This window comes from Thunnus maccoyii, chromosome 14 (genome assembly GCF_910596095.1).
Source record: "Thunnus maccoyii chromosome 14, fThuMac1.1, whole genome shotgun sequence".
Classification (NCBI taxonomy): domain Eukaryota; kingdom Metazoa; phylum Chordata; class Actinopteri; order Scombriformes; family Scombridae; genus Thunnus; species Thunnus maccoyii.
In genome coordinates this window covers 2213270-2229756 of record NC_056546.1, presented here as the reverse complement: position 1 = coordinate 2229756, position 16487 = coordinate 2213270, and the positions used below count along the sequence as shown (strand labels likewise).

At 41.5% G+C, this 16487-nt stretch overlaps 2 protein-coding genes across 2 annotated transcripts in view; one reads left to right on the top strand and one right to left on the bottom strand.

Moving 5' to 3' along the window:
• LOC121911227 (G-protein coupled receptor 4-like) overlaps nt 1–16487 on the top strand; it is a 723099-nt gene that overhangs the window by 404469 nt on the left and 302143 nt on the right. The window lies entirely within an intron of this gene.
• The window catches only part of slc30a6 (solute carrier family 30 member 6), a 64767-nt gene continuing 63531 nt past the window's right edge, over nt 15252–16487 (bottom strand). The window contains exon 15 of the mRNA XM_042432472.1: nt 15252–16323. Within this exon, the coding sequence (XP_042288406.1) occupies nt 15673–16323 (651 nt within the window). The 3' untranslated portion in view covers nt 15252–15672. The remainder of the gene's footprint in view (nt 16324–16487) is intronic.

The following is a 16487-nucleotide window of genomic DNA, read 5'->3' as shown; positions in this document are numbered from 1 at the left end:
TTTGCTTTAGAAAGACGTGTTTTTTAATGTTGCTCCGTAACTGCTGGATGTTGGAAATAAGCAACAAGTTTGCTAACAGTTGATCTGAACTATAGTTAATGAATCAGAAATAAAGATTATAACATATAAACCTTCAGTCAGGTGTGATGAATCTGACAGGTGGGTCAGGAAATCAATCAAGGCATTTGTTGCCCAAACTGTGTGTTATCTTTACTGTGTATATACTGTTTTATACTAACCAACCAGACGCCAACCAGACTGTGACTTATGAACGTGTCACATGTCTGTAAAGGACGGTCACATGTCAGGAGCCCAAATGAACCCTGAAGCTAATATGAAGCAACGTTACAGTCTTTTTAGAGCCAAAGTTCCTCTTTTTGTTACTCACTTCCACCTGCAGCTCAACAGGGAAACACTGTAAAGATACAAAGAGGGAATTTGATGCTATAAAGACTGTAAATGTGTCAGATATCCACTTGATATGACTAACTCAGACTGATGAAGCTGAATAGAAGCTTCAACTTTTTAAATGCACGAACGCAGCTTCAACACTTGATTAAAAAAATCAGTGTGTGTCTTACCTGAGAGTCACACATCTGCATCTTCATCCTCGTTGTCCTCTTAAGGCGCCATCGGTTACTCCAGTTTGGTTTCTGTTTCCTGTCTGCCAGCCAATCAGAGCGCAGCAGCAGCAGCAGCAGCAGCTCCAGGGATGGGTCAGCCGGTTGGTGCCGTTCGGATCGTCGGTCCAGCAAACTCCCTCCGATGTGCTGCGGCTCCAACACGAAGGACTGAAGACACACACGGAGAGAGAGAGGGAGTCCAAACACAGACACCCTGCCCTGTCTCTCTCACACACACACACACACACACACACACACACACAGTAGCCCCTGGGAGTGTGTGTGAGTGTGTGTGTTCAGGGGGCTCCTCTGAAAAAAAAAAGATGAAGAAAGAAAGAAAGAGGCCCAGGATCGACTGCAGCGTGGAGAGGAATGTCTTAATGACTGTCTGTCTGTGTGTCTCACCTTACAGTCAAACACATTCTGCTCATTTAGACTCAGACTGTAAGAAAGAGAGTGAGAATCACAGAAACACGGTGAAGCTGTGAGATTTAATAAGGTGTTTCCACAAAACGGTATTTAAGTGCATAAATGTCTTCGCTTCAGATATAATCTGTTAAAGAGCTTTAAGGTGTTTTAACATCATCTTCATCAGTGAAAAGCTGCAGTTATGGAACATCTTAAAAACACAACTTAAAGGACACGTTTGGGTCTTAATGAAGTCCTGACGTGTACGTGGAAATGAGTCTCGGTCGCCGTGACGATTCTTACTCTCCAACGCCAACACATCATCCGCACGTTAAACCAGCAGATACGTGGTTTGATCATGTGACTCCAGATCGACTCATGGGAGCGTTTTCTAACCCGGCGCCTCTATCAGCAGGACGTCATCACTTCAGGACGTCACATGATCAAACCGCGTATCTGCTCGTTGCATTAGGAGGACTTGTTGGTCGTATCATACTCTCAAGATCTTCATGTTGGTATGAGTTTAAAAAAAAATGTTTAAATTAAAAAGTACTGTGTGCTGTAAAATATCAGAATCAGCCTTAAAAAACTTATGCTATTATATGTAACTTGACTGTAACTATAAAATCCCAGAAACATTAGAGAGAATCAGACTTTGGTATCTTTAATAATAATTATGGCTCTAAATTCAAGTTAATTGTAATTAAAGACTAACAGATGTGTTAAGAGTTGTTTCTGCTGTAATACAGAACACAGTCTGATTACTTTACACTTATATCTGCACATATTTTCAGTATTGTATAATATATAATATGTACCTTTATGTGTCTGAAATCAATTCTTAATATGTTATATGGTATAAAATTTAAAATATATATAAAGACATTGCGTTCAAAGTTGACATGATGGTGTAACGGTGGAGCTAAATGATATATATACATATATATTAAAATGATTCCAATAAATCAGCATAAAATAATAAAAGTAACTCATGCAGTACAGTATGAGTGTGTGTGTGTGTGTGTGTGTGTGTGTGTGTGTGTGTTGGAACAGAGGGGGCGCCGTCGTTGCCGCCCCCAGTCCGACGAGGGAGACAGTTTGGAGGGCAGCCAGGACTGACCGGGGCCCTGAGACGTCCCAGAGAGTGACCTGGAGACCCGGCTGTCGCTCCGCATGAGCATCAAACACACACACACACACACACACACACATATACACACACACACTCACACACACACACATACAGGAGCCAATGGGGTTAGTCAACTGTGGCGATAAGTGTCTGTGTTTGTGTAGCTTCTGTGAGTGTGTGTGAGTGTGTGTGAGTGTATGTGTGTGTGTGTGTGTAGGGGTGCAGTCGAAGGTAAAGGAAGCGCTTCTTGTTTCCTTACACTTGGCTCCCTCTCTTGGACTGAACACAGACGAGCAGACGGAGGTTTTAAAAGGAAGTTAAATTTACAGTTTAGTTCAGTTTTCTCCTCCAACGTCTGAGTGGAAAAGAAACAAAAACCAGGCAGAAAAGTTCACCGACTCATCCAAACCCCAAACCAATCAGAGGTTTAAAAAACACCCCGAGTTTCTACAAATCTGTCACCTTCAGAGTTCAGCACCCTGACCTGAGTCTAGACTCCCATCAGGGTCAGGGGTCAGGGGTCAGGAGGATAAACGGAGCGTAGCTGGTGTGTTAGCAGCATTAATGGTGGGAGAAGTATTCAGATCCTTTACTTAAACTTGCATTGTGAGACTTTTGTCTCCCCCTTGTGGCAGTGAGACTAATTACAAAAACACTGTTGAAACTTGTTTACGTCATACGCTCCGCCGTCGCTGCTGCTGTAAAACGGTGGATTAATTGTTTTTAGTGTCACACAACTGATGTGAAATGACTCCTTTCACTGTCAGAATTTGACCCATTCGGTCTGATAACATTTGGAAAGTGTAGAAGAGTTGCTCTCAAGCTAGCACAGCGCTAACCGGAAGTTAGCCGGCTCCCCATAGAGCATGCTCAGTATGCATCCATCCGGCCAGCGTGGGAACATCAAACCTGACACCAGTTAAAAACCTGGTGTTGATTGGTTGAATCAGCAATGTAACAGACGTTCATTTATATATTTCATTTATTTATAAAAATACTCCATTACAAGTAAAAGTCCTGCATCAAAAATCCTCCAACAGTAAAAGTACATAAGTATTACGAGTTTGATGTAGTTAAAGTATTGCAGTAAAAGTACATAAGTATTATGAGCTTGATGTAGTTAAAGTATTGCAGTAAAAGTACATAAGTATTATGAGCTTGATGTAGTTAAAGTACTGCAGTAGAAGTACATAAGTATTATGAGCTTGATGTAGTTAAAGTATTGCAGTAAAAGTACATAAGTATTATGAGCTTGATGTAGTTAAAGTATTGCAGTAAAAGTACATAAGTATTATGAGCTTGATGTAGTTAAAGTATTGCAGTAAAAGTACATAAGTATTATGAGCTTGATGTAGTTAAAGTATTGCAGTAAAAGTACATAAGTATTATGAGCTTGATGTAGTTAAAGTACTGCAGTAGAAGTACATAAGTATTATGAGCTTGATGTAGTTAAAGTATTGCAGTAAAAGTACATAAGTATTATGAGCTTGATGTAGTTAAAGTATTGCAGTAAAAGTACATAAGTATTATGAGCTTGATGTAGTTAAAGTATTGCAGTAGAAGCATCCTCAGGTCAGCTCTGTCATTCCTCACACATGCTCATTCATAATTTCCTGCCCGGGTGTCAATTGAGACGTCAGCTGGTCACATCTGTCCAATAGCGCGCTGACACACCTGTTATAGTCAGCCTATCATCTTGTGTCTGTCTTTTTAAATATGATCTCTCCCTCTCTGCCTTCAGTGCGTTTTACGCTGTGTTGTGGCAGCTCGCCGCCTCCCCGTTGCTGCTCAGTCTCTGCAGATTCATCAACCTCATCAGTCTTATCAATCTCAGCAGAAGTCATCAGCCAGAGTCTGGACTCCATGAGGGGATTAATCTCACTGCTGCTGATGTCCTCCATTACAAAATCTCAGCACCAAAGACTTAATCATCAATATCTGTATAATAATCAATTATCTGCTTCATTCACTTGTCTCTCCTGACTGATATATTATTATATATGACATCATTAGATTATTAATACTGAAGCATCAGTGTTAGAGCAGCATGTTACTGTTGTAGCTGCTGGAGGTGGAGCTAGTTTACACTACTTTATATACAGTTAGCTAGTTTAGTCCAGTGGTTCTCAACCTAGGGGTCGGGGCCCTCCAAAGGGTCAGCAGATAAATCTGAGGGGTGGTGAGATGATTAATGGGAGAGGAAAGAAGAAAAAACAAAGTTCTGATACACAAATCTGTTTTCAGTTTTTGGACTTTTTCTCTAATCTTTGATTTTTGCTGAAATATTGGATCATTTGAACATTTATTGAAATGAAAGCATGTGAGAAGTTTAGAGGGAAAAATCACTATTTGGTGGAGCTGTTAACAACTCATAGACATGTGAAATGTGACCCCGACTACACACTGCTTTTTGTAAGACGTCAAAAGCCAAAAAAGGTTGGAAACCACTGGTTTCATCTTTAACAATGTGTTGTATTTTAAAAGCTTGTTATATTATCCATTGTGTCAAATCTTCATCTGAAAAGTAACTAAAGCTGTCAAATAAATGTAGTGGAGTAGAAAGTACAATATTTCCCTCTGAAATGTAGAAAGTAGCATCACATGGAAACACTCAAGTAAAGAACAAGAACCTCTAAACTGTACGTAGAGAAACAGACTCAGGTTAGACGTTGGCTTGTTATAAACCTGATAAGCCGGCATGAGCTCAACCAGTGAGGCTGAGCTGGATGATAATATTATATCAAGATATTATCATCAACATGATGATGGTTCTTCTTCTTTTCTTTGGGATGAGACCAACCGGACCCTCATACAGGTCCTGTTCCCACCTGTAAACCCTGCTCACAGCCTGGATATGACTCAGGTTGATTCCTCCTGAACGTGTTGATTCATAGAGGATCCTGAATCCCTCCCCACCACGATCAGGTGGCGGTTCTCGGAGGGGATGGGGGTGTAGTGTGTTGTTGTGTGTTTAGGTGGATACAGTCATTTGTTGGCATCTCTCACACACACACTCTGTACCTCACAGGGTCGTATTTTCAGCCTACTGCTCATTTGAAACTACAGTTTTGTTGCTTTTTCAGTTTCTAATCCTTCCTGTCGCTGGTTTACAGAAGCTCTTCCACATTTAATCAAACTAAATCCATCAAATAAACCCAGACGTGCATGCTGTGAAGCTGAAAACAAGGCTGTCGTTTTCATAGTTTTTGACATTTTTGGATAAACACGAGGCTGCCAGACCTCAGCGGGAATCAAACCTTCGACCCTGGATTGTTAATGCCTCGCTCTTCCCGCTGAGATTAATAGAAACATCATTTTATCTGTGCACGTCGAAACTAACACGTACTGTAAGTGTGTTGCTTCCAATATGGGCTCTCTGGATCCTCTGCTGTCACCAGAAATTGACAAAATGCACCTGTATTAATTAGTCCGACACCAACATGGCGACGCCACCCGATGGCCACAGCTGAAATGTCTCCAACAACATGTGATGTCTCGTCTTTGCAGGTTTTTAATAATCTTCAGTTCTGTTGCCAGACAAACTAAATCATATTTACTTAAACAGAAATTAAACAAGACAAACATTCAGCTTCTTATTTCAGGCGGCCCCGACCTTCAAACCGGCAATATTCAGATCACGTGATGGTTTTTCTGACCTCTAGGTCTTGTTTACCCCTTCTCTCCATCCCCTTACTCACACACACTCACACACACACACACATACACACCATCCCCCTCTGAGCCCTGTGGCCGTTTGCTGTTGTATGAAAACACAACTAACCCCGCTGCTGTCTGAGTGTTCCCGCTAAACCAACCAACCCATCTGTCCATCCGTCCTCTCACAGTCAATACAGTACATATTGTTAATGGGAGAGATGTACGTCAACACACACACACACACAGCTGATTTATTACACTGTACATGCAGACATTTGAAGCTCAAACACATATTGACCTCCACTTGATTTTTAAAAGAGAGATGCTCAGAGATTGTTGCATTGCTGCAGTACGACCAGAACTAACATGGTTAGTTATTTAAAGAGGACATAATCTACACATTTCCAGCTCTATATTCATATTCTGGGGCTCTACTGGAATATCTTCACATGATTTCCAGTTAAAACCTCCTTATTTATCTTCTACTGGTCCTTTATGCAGCCCCTCAGTTCAGCCTCTGTCTGAAACAGGTTGTTTTAGCTCCTGTCTCTTTAAGGCCCCGCCTCCTGATGAGCCCACTCTGTTCTGATTGGTCAGCTTTCAGGAAGCTTCCTCCGGCTCCGGAGGCTACGTAAACAAACTATAGTAGCAGGATTTCACTTCTTTGTCTCCTTCTTTACTCCAAATGTCAACTTCAACGTGAACAACACATGGATACACCTTAGCAACCACCTTAGCAACCGCCTTAGCAACTAAGGCTACAGAACGGACGGCCGTTTATGGTCATGCGTGACAAGCTGACGTCATCTCATCAGCAAGGTAGAAAAAAACATCACAAACAAAGTTTTCAAAGTAAGTTGATGCCCTGAGTTTTGACTTGCAGGCAGCATTTCGACATAGATTCATGTTTAACATCATAACAGGAAATAAATAACAGAAAACCACAAAAAGCTCAATATGTCCCTGTTTTTTTTCAATGCAAAACAAGATTTTTATAGAAAAAAAACCTTTCTAATTATTCATATTTAAAACACTTATTTATGAAAGCGAGGTCCTGAATAAAGATTAATTTTGGTACTGGAACTGGAGAATAAAAAATCATCTGCTCCGCTCGCTGTGATGCAATCTGAGGTCAGGAGACATGTGAGAGGTCACAAGCAGTCAGGCTTCATTCTGATTTGTTTGTCACATAAAAAAAACATAACTGTATAAATATATAATGATTTCTATGTGATCTATTTGGAGCATATTTGCAGTTATCCACATATTTAAATCTGCAACATGATAAAAATCTCATTAATGGACCGCGGTAAGAAAAGGTCGAGAAATAAAGGATGAGATACCAAATAACTAATAAATTAATGCACTTTTATCTCTAGTGGTTGCAGTAGCACTTCTTCAGCAGATGTAATAAAACATTTAGTTGTAAAAAATGTCAATAAAAACAACAAGAACATCATCCAAACAAGAATTATCGTGAAATCAACAAACAAAAACAAGAAATTGTAGCAATGACAAGATCAAATACTGGAGTCAGTGTTCAAAAAAACCCACACACACACACACACACACACACACACACACACACACACACGCTCTGCATTGTTAATGGGAGAGGAGCACTCTGTGTTTGACTGTGGGTAAGCGAGGAGGCGGCCACACGTCAAACAGCATCAACATCAAACTCGGCCAAGTTCAAGTTCGGCTCGACGTCGCCGCCCTGCTGCTGCTGCTGCTGCTGCTGCTGCTGCTGCTGCTGCTGCTGCTGCAAACTGCACCTCATCTGACCTGAGTCCGCCCTCAGAACCTGGCTGTGACCTTTGACCTCCGACACACACACACACACAGAGTGACGACAGAAGTCAGTTTGAGGTGAATAATGTGTATGAAGAATGTTTTCAATGAATGAAATGAATACTACTCTGTTGTCTTTTCATTTAGGGTTTTTTTTTAGCCTGTTCTGTAAAAGCTCTAATTAGTTGCCATGGTGATGTAAAGATAATTAGCTGCACTTAGAAGTCTTATATTCTGACCCAAATTAATGATTGTTGGAATTTCCATCTTAAAACAATATTCATGTGCCAGATATAGACTGAAAATGTCATGAATCACTGTTTTGCTTCCTGACATTCATGTGTCTGTGCTGTAAAAGATGAAGGATCAACTCCACAGTCTTTATTCTGTTTAAAAAAAACTTCTAAATTTCATCTTTCAGACTGTTATCATTCATGTGGAGTCGTGTTTCTGTCCACCTGGTGAATGTGAGTCCAATATTCACTCTCTTTTAGCTCTGTTTTTACTCTCTACCAACTCCTGAGGGAAATATCTGGCTCTTTATCTGCTAAATGCTCCACTATGTTCACCAGCTAGTCTACAGCTACCTGCAGGAGGAAGAGGAGGAGGAGGAAGCCTGGACGTTCAGCAGCATTATTTACTGTATTTCATATGTTGAACTTGTCTGACCTTTAATTTAACAGCTAAAAAAAAGACACATATTTAAATGAAGAATTTATTTTATTAGAATTTAAATTATATTTATTTGATTAATAGTTCAAATAGCTAATTTAGTTGGATTGTGCTGCGATTTTGACCTCACAAGTTGTTTAAAATACTTGCTGTGTACAATAATTAACACACCCAATAATCAATCAAACCTGCATTAACTGATTGTTTTATCCACTAGTTTTCAGCAGAAACAAGCAGTGACCACAACTCTGACATATGATCATCTTTTAAGTTGATATGTTGAACTTGTTAGCAAACAGTTGCTTGTTTCCACATCCAGCAGTTACAGAGCAACATCAACCTCACATTGATAATGTCAATAATTACTTGTGGGGTTCCTCAGGGTTCTATTTTTGGTCCTTTATAGTTTCAATCTGGTTAAAGCTGCTTATATTTATGTTTTTTGTCCACTTTTTTGCTGCAAAATAGTCTGTCAACATAACAGAAATATCTGGCTCTTTAGCTGCTAAATGCTCCACTATGTTCAGCAGCTAGTCTACAGCTAACTGTCTGTTGGTGCTGAGCAGGTAGTGTACAGTGACTTTTACAGCTTCTTCTCTCTGAGAACGACGCTATGAGACGCTGAGAGTGAACCAGAACAGTAAAGTTGCAGCCGGACAGATAAACAATGAGCTGAAACTCACTATAAAGCTCCGTAAAGCCGAGAGGAGCTGCAGAGTCACTGTAGATTCATCACTATGAGCCACAACCAACACATCACACACCGACAGTGAATACAGTGTTTGTATAAAATTATACTTTAATCAGATTAAAACTGCAAAAGTGTCAATCAGTGAGAAAACAGAAAGTGGGACTGAGAAGATGTGAGTTTATCATCATAAAACCAGAGATTTTCTGTTCTGTTTGCAGAGATAAAGATGTAGATGTAAAGTGTGTGTGTGTGTTTGTGTGTGTGTGTGTGTGTGTGTTGTTAGTAGGATGTTGGACCCAAACACACACACACACATCATCTCCATGATTACAACTCTGATTCCAAGTGTTTCTATTTGAACTCGGTGGATTAGGTCGCTGACTTTAATGTTCCCGCAGGGCTCAGTGTGTGTGTGTGTGTGTGTGTGTGTGTGTGTGTGTGTGTGTGTGTGTGTGTGTGTGTTGGATTAGTCTCTATTTGAAGTGTGAGGTCTGATCTAATCTGCAGGTCGCTGTAAACAGATGCAGTGATCCTGCCGGTCTGAACACAGTGTTCACTGCCAGCGTTACATAACACACACACACACACACACACACACACACACACACACACACACACACACACACACACACACACACACACACAGATCATCACAGAGATTTGATTCAGTTTAACACAACTAACTGACACTTTGACTAAGCATGGTGATAATAATGATAAATATTTATACATCACTCGATTGGACGATCCAGGTGTCAGTGAGGTCACAGGCTCCGCCCCTCGGTTTTCTGCTCCAGTTAGCACCGCCGAGACCAGACGCTGTGACCTCAGTTGACCTCTGACATCATCGACATGCTGACCTCAATGACACCGCAGTGCAGTGCAGTCATAGTAACGCATTACATCTTTAATATTTGCTCAGTTTATTATGTATTTATTTAGTTTTTCACACAAACAGGTTTCAGTGATGTAGAAGTCGGAAGCTTAAAGAAACGAGCTGTGAATCTTGGAATACTGAGGAACACTGAGGAATACTTAGGAATACTGAGGAACACTGAGGAATACTGAGGAATACTTAGGAATACTGAGGAACACTGAGGAACACTGAGGAATACTGAGGAATACTGACAAATCCCTCATTATTCCTCATTATTCCTCAAACATTTATGAATGCAGCAACATGCTTATAGGCAACAGCTGCTTTCAGAAGTTCAATGAAGTAAAAATAAACACTGTATATATACATATACATATATATCCTACATTTATATACACTTAAATCATTCTACTTCCTCTACCTTTGCATGTTTTTCAGGTTAAAAGAAATTAATAGAAAGAATGAATAAAAGGTGGTGTGTGTTAAGAGAAAGTTATGGAAATGCATCACACACATATTTACGTTAAAACAGTAACGTTACTGAACAACAGTTTTAGTCACTTCAGATGTTTAGATCCATAAAGCAGCATCATCAGGGAGGCGTCTGATCATCTGCAGCCAGAGTCATAAAGATCCATCTTCAGTCTCTGATCTGAACATCATGGAGTCAGTCTGGGATTAACATGAAGAGACAGAAGCAGCAGAAGAAGAACTGAGGCGACTTCTCCAACATGCAGGAACAACCGACCTGCTGAGAACCTGAAACACTGTTTTAAAGGCAAAGCTGCTCACTTTACTTTTACTGTCTGAGACTTTTGTAGTTCTGTATTTATACTAATTTCTTGCATTATTGAAATGCTGGACGTACATTTATTTAGAAAGACTTTCTCCTAAAAACATGTCTGATTGCTGCTGTATGTTTATGTATATTTGTGTGTGTGAAATGGTTTTAGTAGCTTGTTTGTTATTTATTAACTCATTTATATATTTTTTTCCTGTATATGAAATGTTGTCTTTTAATGGCTGCAGCATGCGGGTGAAGAGCCCGAGACAAATGTCCTACTCTGTGGGACGATAAAGTTAATCTTAATCTGATACTGGATGTAATCAGATTGACTTCCAGAGACGAATTGTGCATCTGTGTGAAAGTATGTGTATGTGTGTACTTGTTTCTGATTGGACGATGAGCAGAGCAGCTGTTTCCTCTGACTTCCTCTCATCAGGTTAAAGGACAGGTTCACAATTTTTAAACCAACAATCAGGAGCTGCTCTGTAATCGTTCCTCCTGTTCATGCTGACCATTAAAATGTATTTAAAAGTTTATCTGAAGCTAATATGAAGCTTCAGCGTCCAAATGAGTCAAATCAAGTAGATATCTTTCAACATTACAGTCTTTTTAGTGCCAAAGTCCCTCTTTTTGTTACTATACTTCCACCTGCAGCTCAACAGGGAAACACTGTCCGAGGTAACACAAAGAGGGAATTTGATGCTAAAAAGACTGTAAATGTGTCAGATATCCACTTGATATGACTAACTCAGACTGCTGGAGATGAATAGAAGCTTCACACAGACTTTTAAATGTATTTTTTTGTGGATTTTATCCTCCATCACTTCCATTGAAAGCACATTTGAAGGATCCTACAGGGAGGAAAACCTCTTTCACTGCTCATATAGACACCTGACTGCTGGTTTAAGACACTTGAAACATTGTGAACCTGTCCTTTAAATGTGATGTTGGGTGGTTGGAGCTGAGCCGTTGCTGCGGTGACGGTGACGGCGGCCTCGGCAGTGTGAAGCGACTGTGTCAGACTGACCCAGAAAGCTGAGACGCAGCACAGATCTCATTCATTTTCTGGGGATTTTCATCGCAGATTACAAAAGGCTCTACCCCATTTGTTTTGTAACAAGCATGTGAAGTCAACACTAATACAAACGCCCCGACTCTGAACTTCAAAATGCCAGGGGGACCTTTTTAGAGGCTTAGGGCCGTTGAGCACATCCGACGCTCGGGGAGCAGAAGCCCCCGCTAAGCTCCGAGGGCAAAGTACTTCTTTAATTGTTTGTTCAAAATCTCCTCCGAAAGCCACAGAACAACAAAAAAAAAAACGGAGGATGGATTATCGCTTGTTGGAGGGGAAATGAAATTCTTCAGACGAGGCACTTAAACAGGTTTCAGGATGAAGGAAGGGAGCTGATGTGTGTGTGTGTGTGTGTGTTGAGGGAAATATGCAGATATATACAACTTGTTAGATAATGAGATTGTTTGTTTGTTTGCTCTGATCTGGAGAAACTTGGTTGAATTTCTTTTCACGCAGAAAAAAATGAATCTGATATAAAGACAGGAAGTAGTCGGTCACATGGAGGTCGGATCACGTTCCCGCCACAAGCTCCAGGATTCATTTATGACCAGACTGAGACCACTTCCTGTTCATCAGGTAAACTGAAGTCTTTAAGGTCCACTTACCAACTCTCCACCACATCAGAGGTCCAGTAAAGATGCGTTACATGATGATATTTCTGTATTAATGTGAGATGTGACTCCTTAAAGTTGAGGATAGTGATCAGGTGGAGACGCTGGTGAGAGTTCACTGTTGAAAATGTTTGATTTTAAAGGGTTAGTTTGTCATAAACTGGAGCTCCAACATCTGACAACAACCTGCTGACTGTGACGACCAGCAGGCTGAATGATGTCGTCATGGCGATGTGTCACGCAGAAGCAGTTGTGGTTAAATTTGGTTCCTGGTTTGGATTTAATTGTTCTTCAGCCTGGATCAAGACCAGAGTCCACCTGTAGGCTTTATTCAGAACGCAGTATACAATATGTACAACACATCCATAGTAATGTTCAGTATGAAACTGTTAAATTGATTTAATTTGCAGTATTCCAGTCCAGACTCAGCTGGTTTCTTGGTTTGGAAAGTGGAAAACATCGGAGCAAATTTCCAATCAGATGTTATTTGGATAAACTGATCACATGTTGATAATCTAACTGGTTACTTTCTCACCTGAAAACACAATAACAGTCTTAGAATGAAAATCACAACAGCTTTCAGCTTCGCTCCATCTCTGCTGCTGTCTGTCTAAAAAAGCTTTGCATTGTGGGACACAGTAGGTGAGGGAGACGGTCGGATGCATACTGTAAGACATCCGGGTATTGTTGACATGCTACATTCTGGTCAGATCAGCACGTCTGCTGGTACAGCAGGTGGTTCTGGATGCAGCCTGTGTGAGGTTGTTCTGGTCCAATCAGATCGCTGCGTTCAGATCTGCTCAAATAAATCACACAACCAGAACCAGGAAAACAACCAGAGTCTCATGTTGGACTGAACAACGAAGGTTTAAAAACAGCCTAAAGTGTCCTGAGTGACACCAGAGGATCAGCTCGGACGTGTTGAATCGTAGCATCACATCACACGGCCATAAGTATGTGGACAGATAAACATTACAGCCACATGTGATGGTTAAACATCTCGTTGTAAAACCATTAATCTGCCCACTGATGACGGCTGGAAGACGAGACGTACAAGTTTCCAATTTATCATTGTTGACTCTTCAAGCTCAATTTAAAAAGTCGGTTTTGCAAATGTTGACTGGAACAGTAAATATTCTGGTTTGTCACATTTTGGGAAGAAAACCCGTGAACGTCCACGTCGTTATGTGACTGAACTCCTGGGAAAAGTGTGAGCTTGATCTTCTTCTCCTGCTCAGAACAAACCCGGTTACCGATGAGTACTGGACCAGGAAGAAAAAAAAAAGGAGAAGTTGGGCCCATTAGTGGTTTTTGGAGACTAGGCGGTCCTCCAGTATCGGGGTCAGGAGTCTGTTGGCCTCCTAACACGTTACGACTCTGCTGGACTCGCAGCTGTCTCCTCACCTCAGCCTCACTCGGCGGCGGCGGCGGCGGCGGCCTGCAGCGCCGCTCATTCATTTGAATATTTTCTGGGGCTGATGAGGATGTGAGGGCAGCGGACTGTCGGCCAAAAGAATTACATGATTGTAGGGGACAAAATAATGACCAGACGCTGCTAAAGTTGCTAAAGTGTGTCATCTATTATTATTATGCAAGCGGAGCAGCATGTGGCTGAAACAGAAACAAGAGAAGGAACGTTGTCGGGTTCATGACATTTGCCAAAAGTGTTTCCTGTTTTCAAATGTGCTTTCAATGGAAGCGACGGAGGCCGAAACCCACAAAAAATACAATTAAAAGTCTGTGTGAAGCTTCTATTCAGCTTCATCAGTCTGAGTTAGTCACATCAGTGGATATCTGACACATTTACAGTCTTTGTGTTTCCCTGTTGAGCTGCAGGTGGAAGTATAGTAACAAAAAGAGGAACTTTGACACTAAAAAGACTGTAATGTTGAAAGATATCTACTTGATTTGACTCATTTGTTGTTTTAACACAGACTTTACTGTGTGTTCACTCTGATGTGTGGCATTTAATGTCGTTTGTAGAATTTAAATTCAAAGATTGTTTGTTATTGTGAGAAAAAAGTCTTATTTTGTAGAGGAGAACATGTTTTTCTCCATCGTAACAGCTAAAAATCACCAGAAATGATGCATTTTCAGTTTCTTTCTTCACATCTGAACCACAAACAAAACAAAAAGACCTGAAACCTGAAAGTTTTTCTATGACGTCGTCGTTCAGCAGGTGACGAACGAGACACACAAACAACAGGATGAGAAAAAAAACTTTTCATGAGCTGTTTTTTAATAACCAAATCCCAGTTTCTCTTTAAATAAACATACATGGAATATGTTCTTTATTCTACTGTTCTGCAACACTCGGCTCTGTTCAGATTAAAATATAAATAAAAAAAATCCCAGTAGATTACATGGAATGTTTTTTTATTATGAAAATCATTAAATGTCGCCTCCATGTTTCACCTTTACAGACTAAAACACTCTGAATATCCAACTTTTACCCCAAAAATCCTTTAATTTGACTTGATGAGATAAAAAAACTGTTTTTGCAGATGATATAAAGGAGACAAACGATGTTTCCTGATTTGTAAATACTTTTTTTTTTTGTCTTTTCTTTCTAAGAGAGGATTCAGTGTCAGCAGGAGATTCACTCTGAGCTGCAGGTGTTTCATCTGCAACCGTCGTGATAACTGAGTAACTTTTTCATAAACAAAAACAAAATAAAATAAAAAAAAGTGGTCCCAGTTTCTCAAATATGAACATTTGTGACATTTCTTTTCTTTTTTTATATGACAGTAAAGTAAATATCTGTCAGGAAGTGTGTTGTGTTGTATCTCCAATAACAGCTGTTAGACCTCTGTCACCTCTGACCTTTGACCTCCTGACTACAGTCAATCACTCTGGTTATGAACACAGCCTGAAATTTAAAGTGTAAAAGATGGATTTTCACTTCCTCTCACTGGGAATGTTGTGACTAAATAAAGTTCGAACACGCTGCTTTCTTTCTTTCTTTCTCTCTTTCTTTCTTTCTTTCTCTCTTTCTTTCTTTCTTTCTTTCTTTCTTTCTTTCTTTCTTTCTTTCTTTCTTTCTTTCTTTCATAAAAAACAAACTCAAATCTTTCTAATCCACCTGCAGTCACCCTGTTGGTCCCCTCATCATCAGTAAATACCTCCTCTTCCTCTCTGTTTGGCTCTCGCTACAACATTTAACAGTCCGGAGAATCTGCTTCCTCCTCTGACATCATCAGGCGGCCATGACACAGGAAGTAAATGTTGTTGTCGTCCGGCCGGGACAGGAAATGAACGTCATGTATCTGAACGGAGGCGTAACTGATGACCTCACGCTTTCAAGTATTTGTAAAAAGGTCCAGAAGTTCTCGCCGCGGCTCGGCTCCGTCAGGGTCGGTACTGTCTGTACTGTGACTGTGGCGCCAGAGGGTTGCTGCTTCCGAACCGGAGCGGCGGCGCCGTCGACCCTCCGAAGGCAGTTCTGTAGCTCTGAGAGGAAGGCATCCCGCCCCCGCCCACACCCAGTCCGTACCCGGCCCCCAGTCCCTGCGCGCCCAGTCCCAGCCCGCCGCCCGGCCTCGCCAGACCCTGACTCAGCATCCCCGTGTAGGGAGACGCCCCGTAGGCGAGTCCCAGGCCGCCGTACGGCCTGTGGGTGTGGTGTCCCGGAGCGGGGAGGACCAGCGGCTGAGCGTTCCTCCCCGGCGTGTTGAAGGAGAACTCGGGAGGAGGACTGCTGGGTTTGGAGGGCGTGGAGGTCAGCGGGTCCATCTCTCCTCCGGAGGACAACAGCAGAGGAGGCAGAGAGGAGGAGGAGGAGAGGGCGGCGGCGTAGCCTTCAGTGGGGCCCAGAGGGAGACCGGAGGAGGAGGAGGAGGAGGAGGGGGAGAGGGCGCCGGTCAGCAGCGGTCTGGTCCAGTCGTCTTTAAAGATCTGGACGGTCAGCGTGGAGACCAGCGGCAGCAGCCGGTTGGTGACGTGAGCCAGAACCAGCTGCTCGTTAGCGTCACGGCGGATACGGACGTGGGCGGAGCCAGCCTGAGACAGAAGACACAACGTACAATAAATAAATAAATAAATACACAGAACTGACGTCTGTTCACTCTGTCAAGATATTTCCTGCCAAATGATGTTTTTCTGTCAACTTTTATTCAGTTTGTCTTGTTTTATTTCTTTTGTCTTTACTGTCAGTAATATTTTAA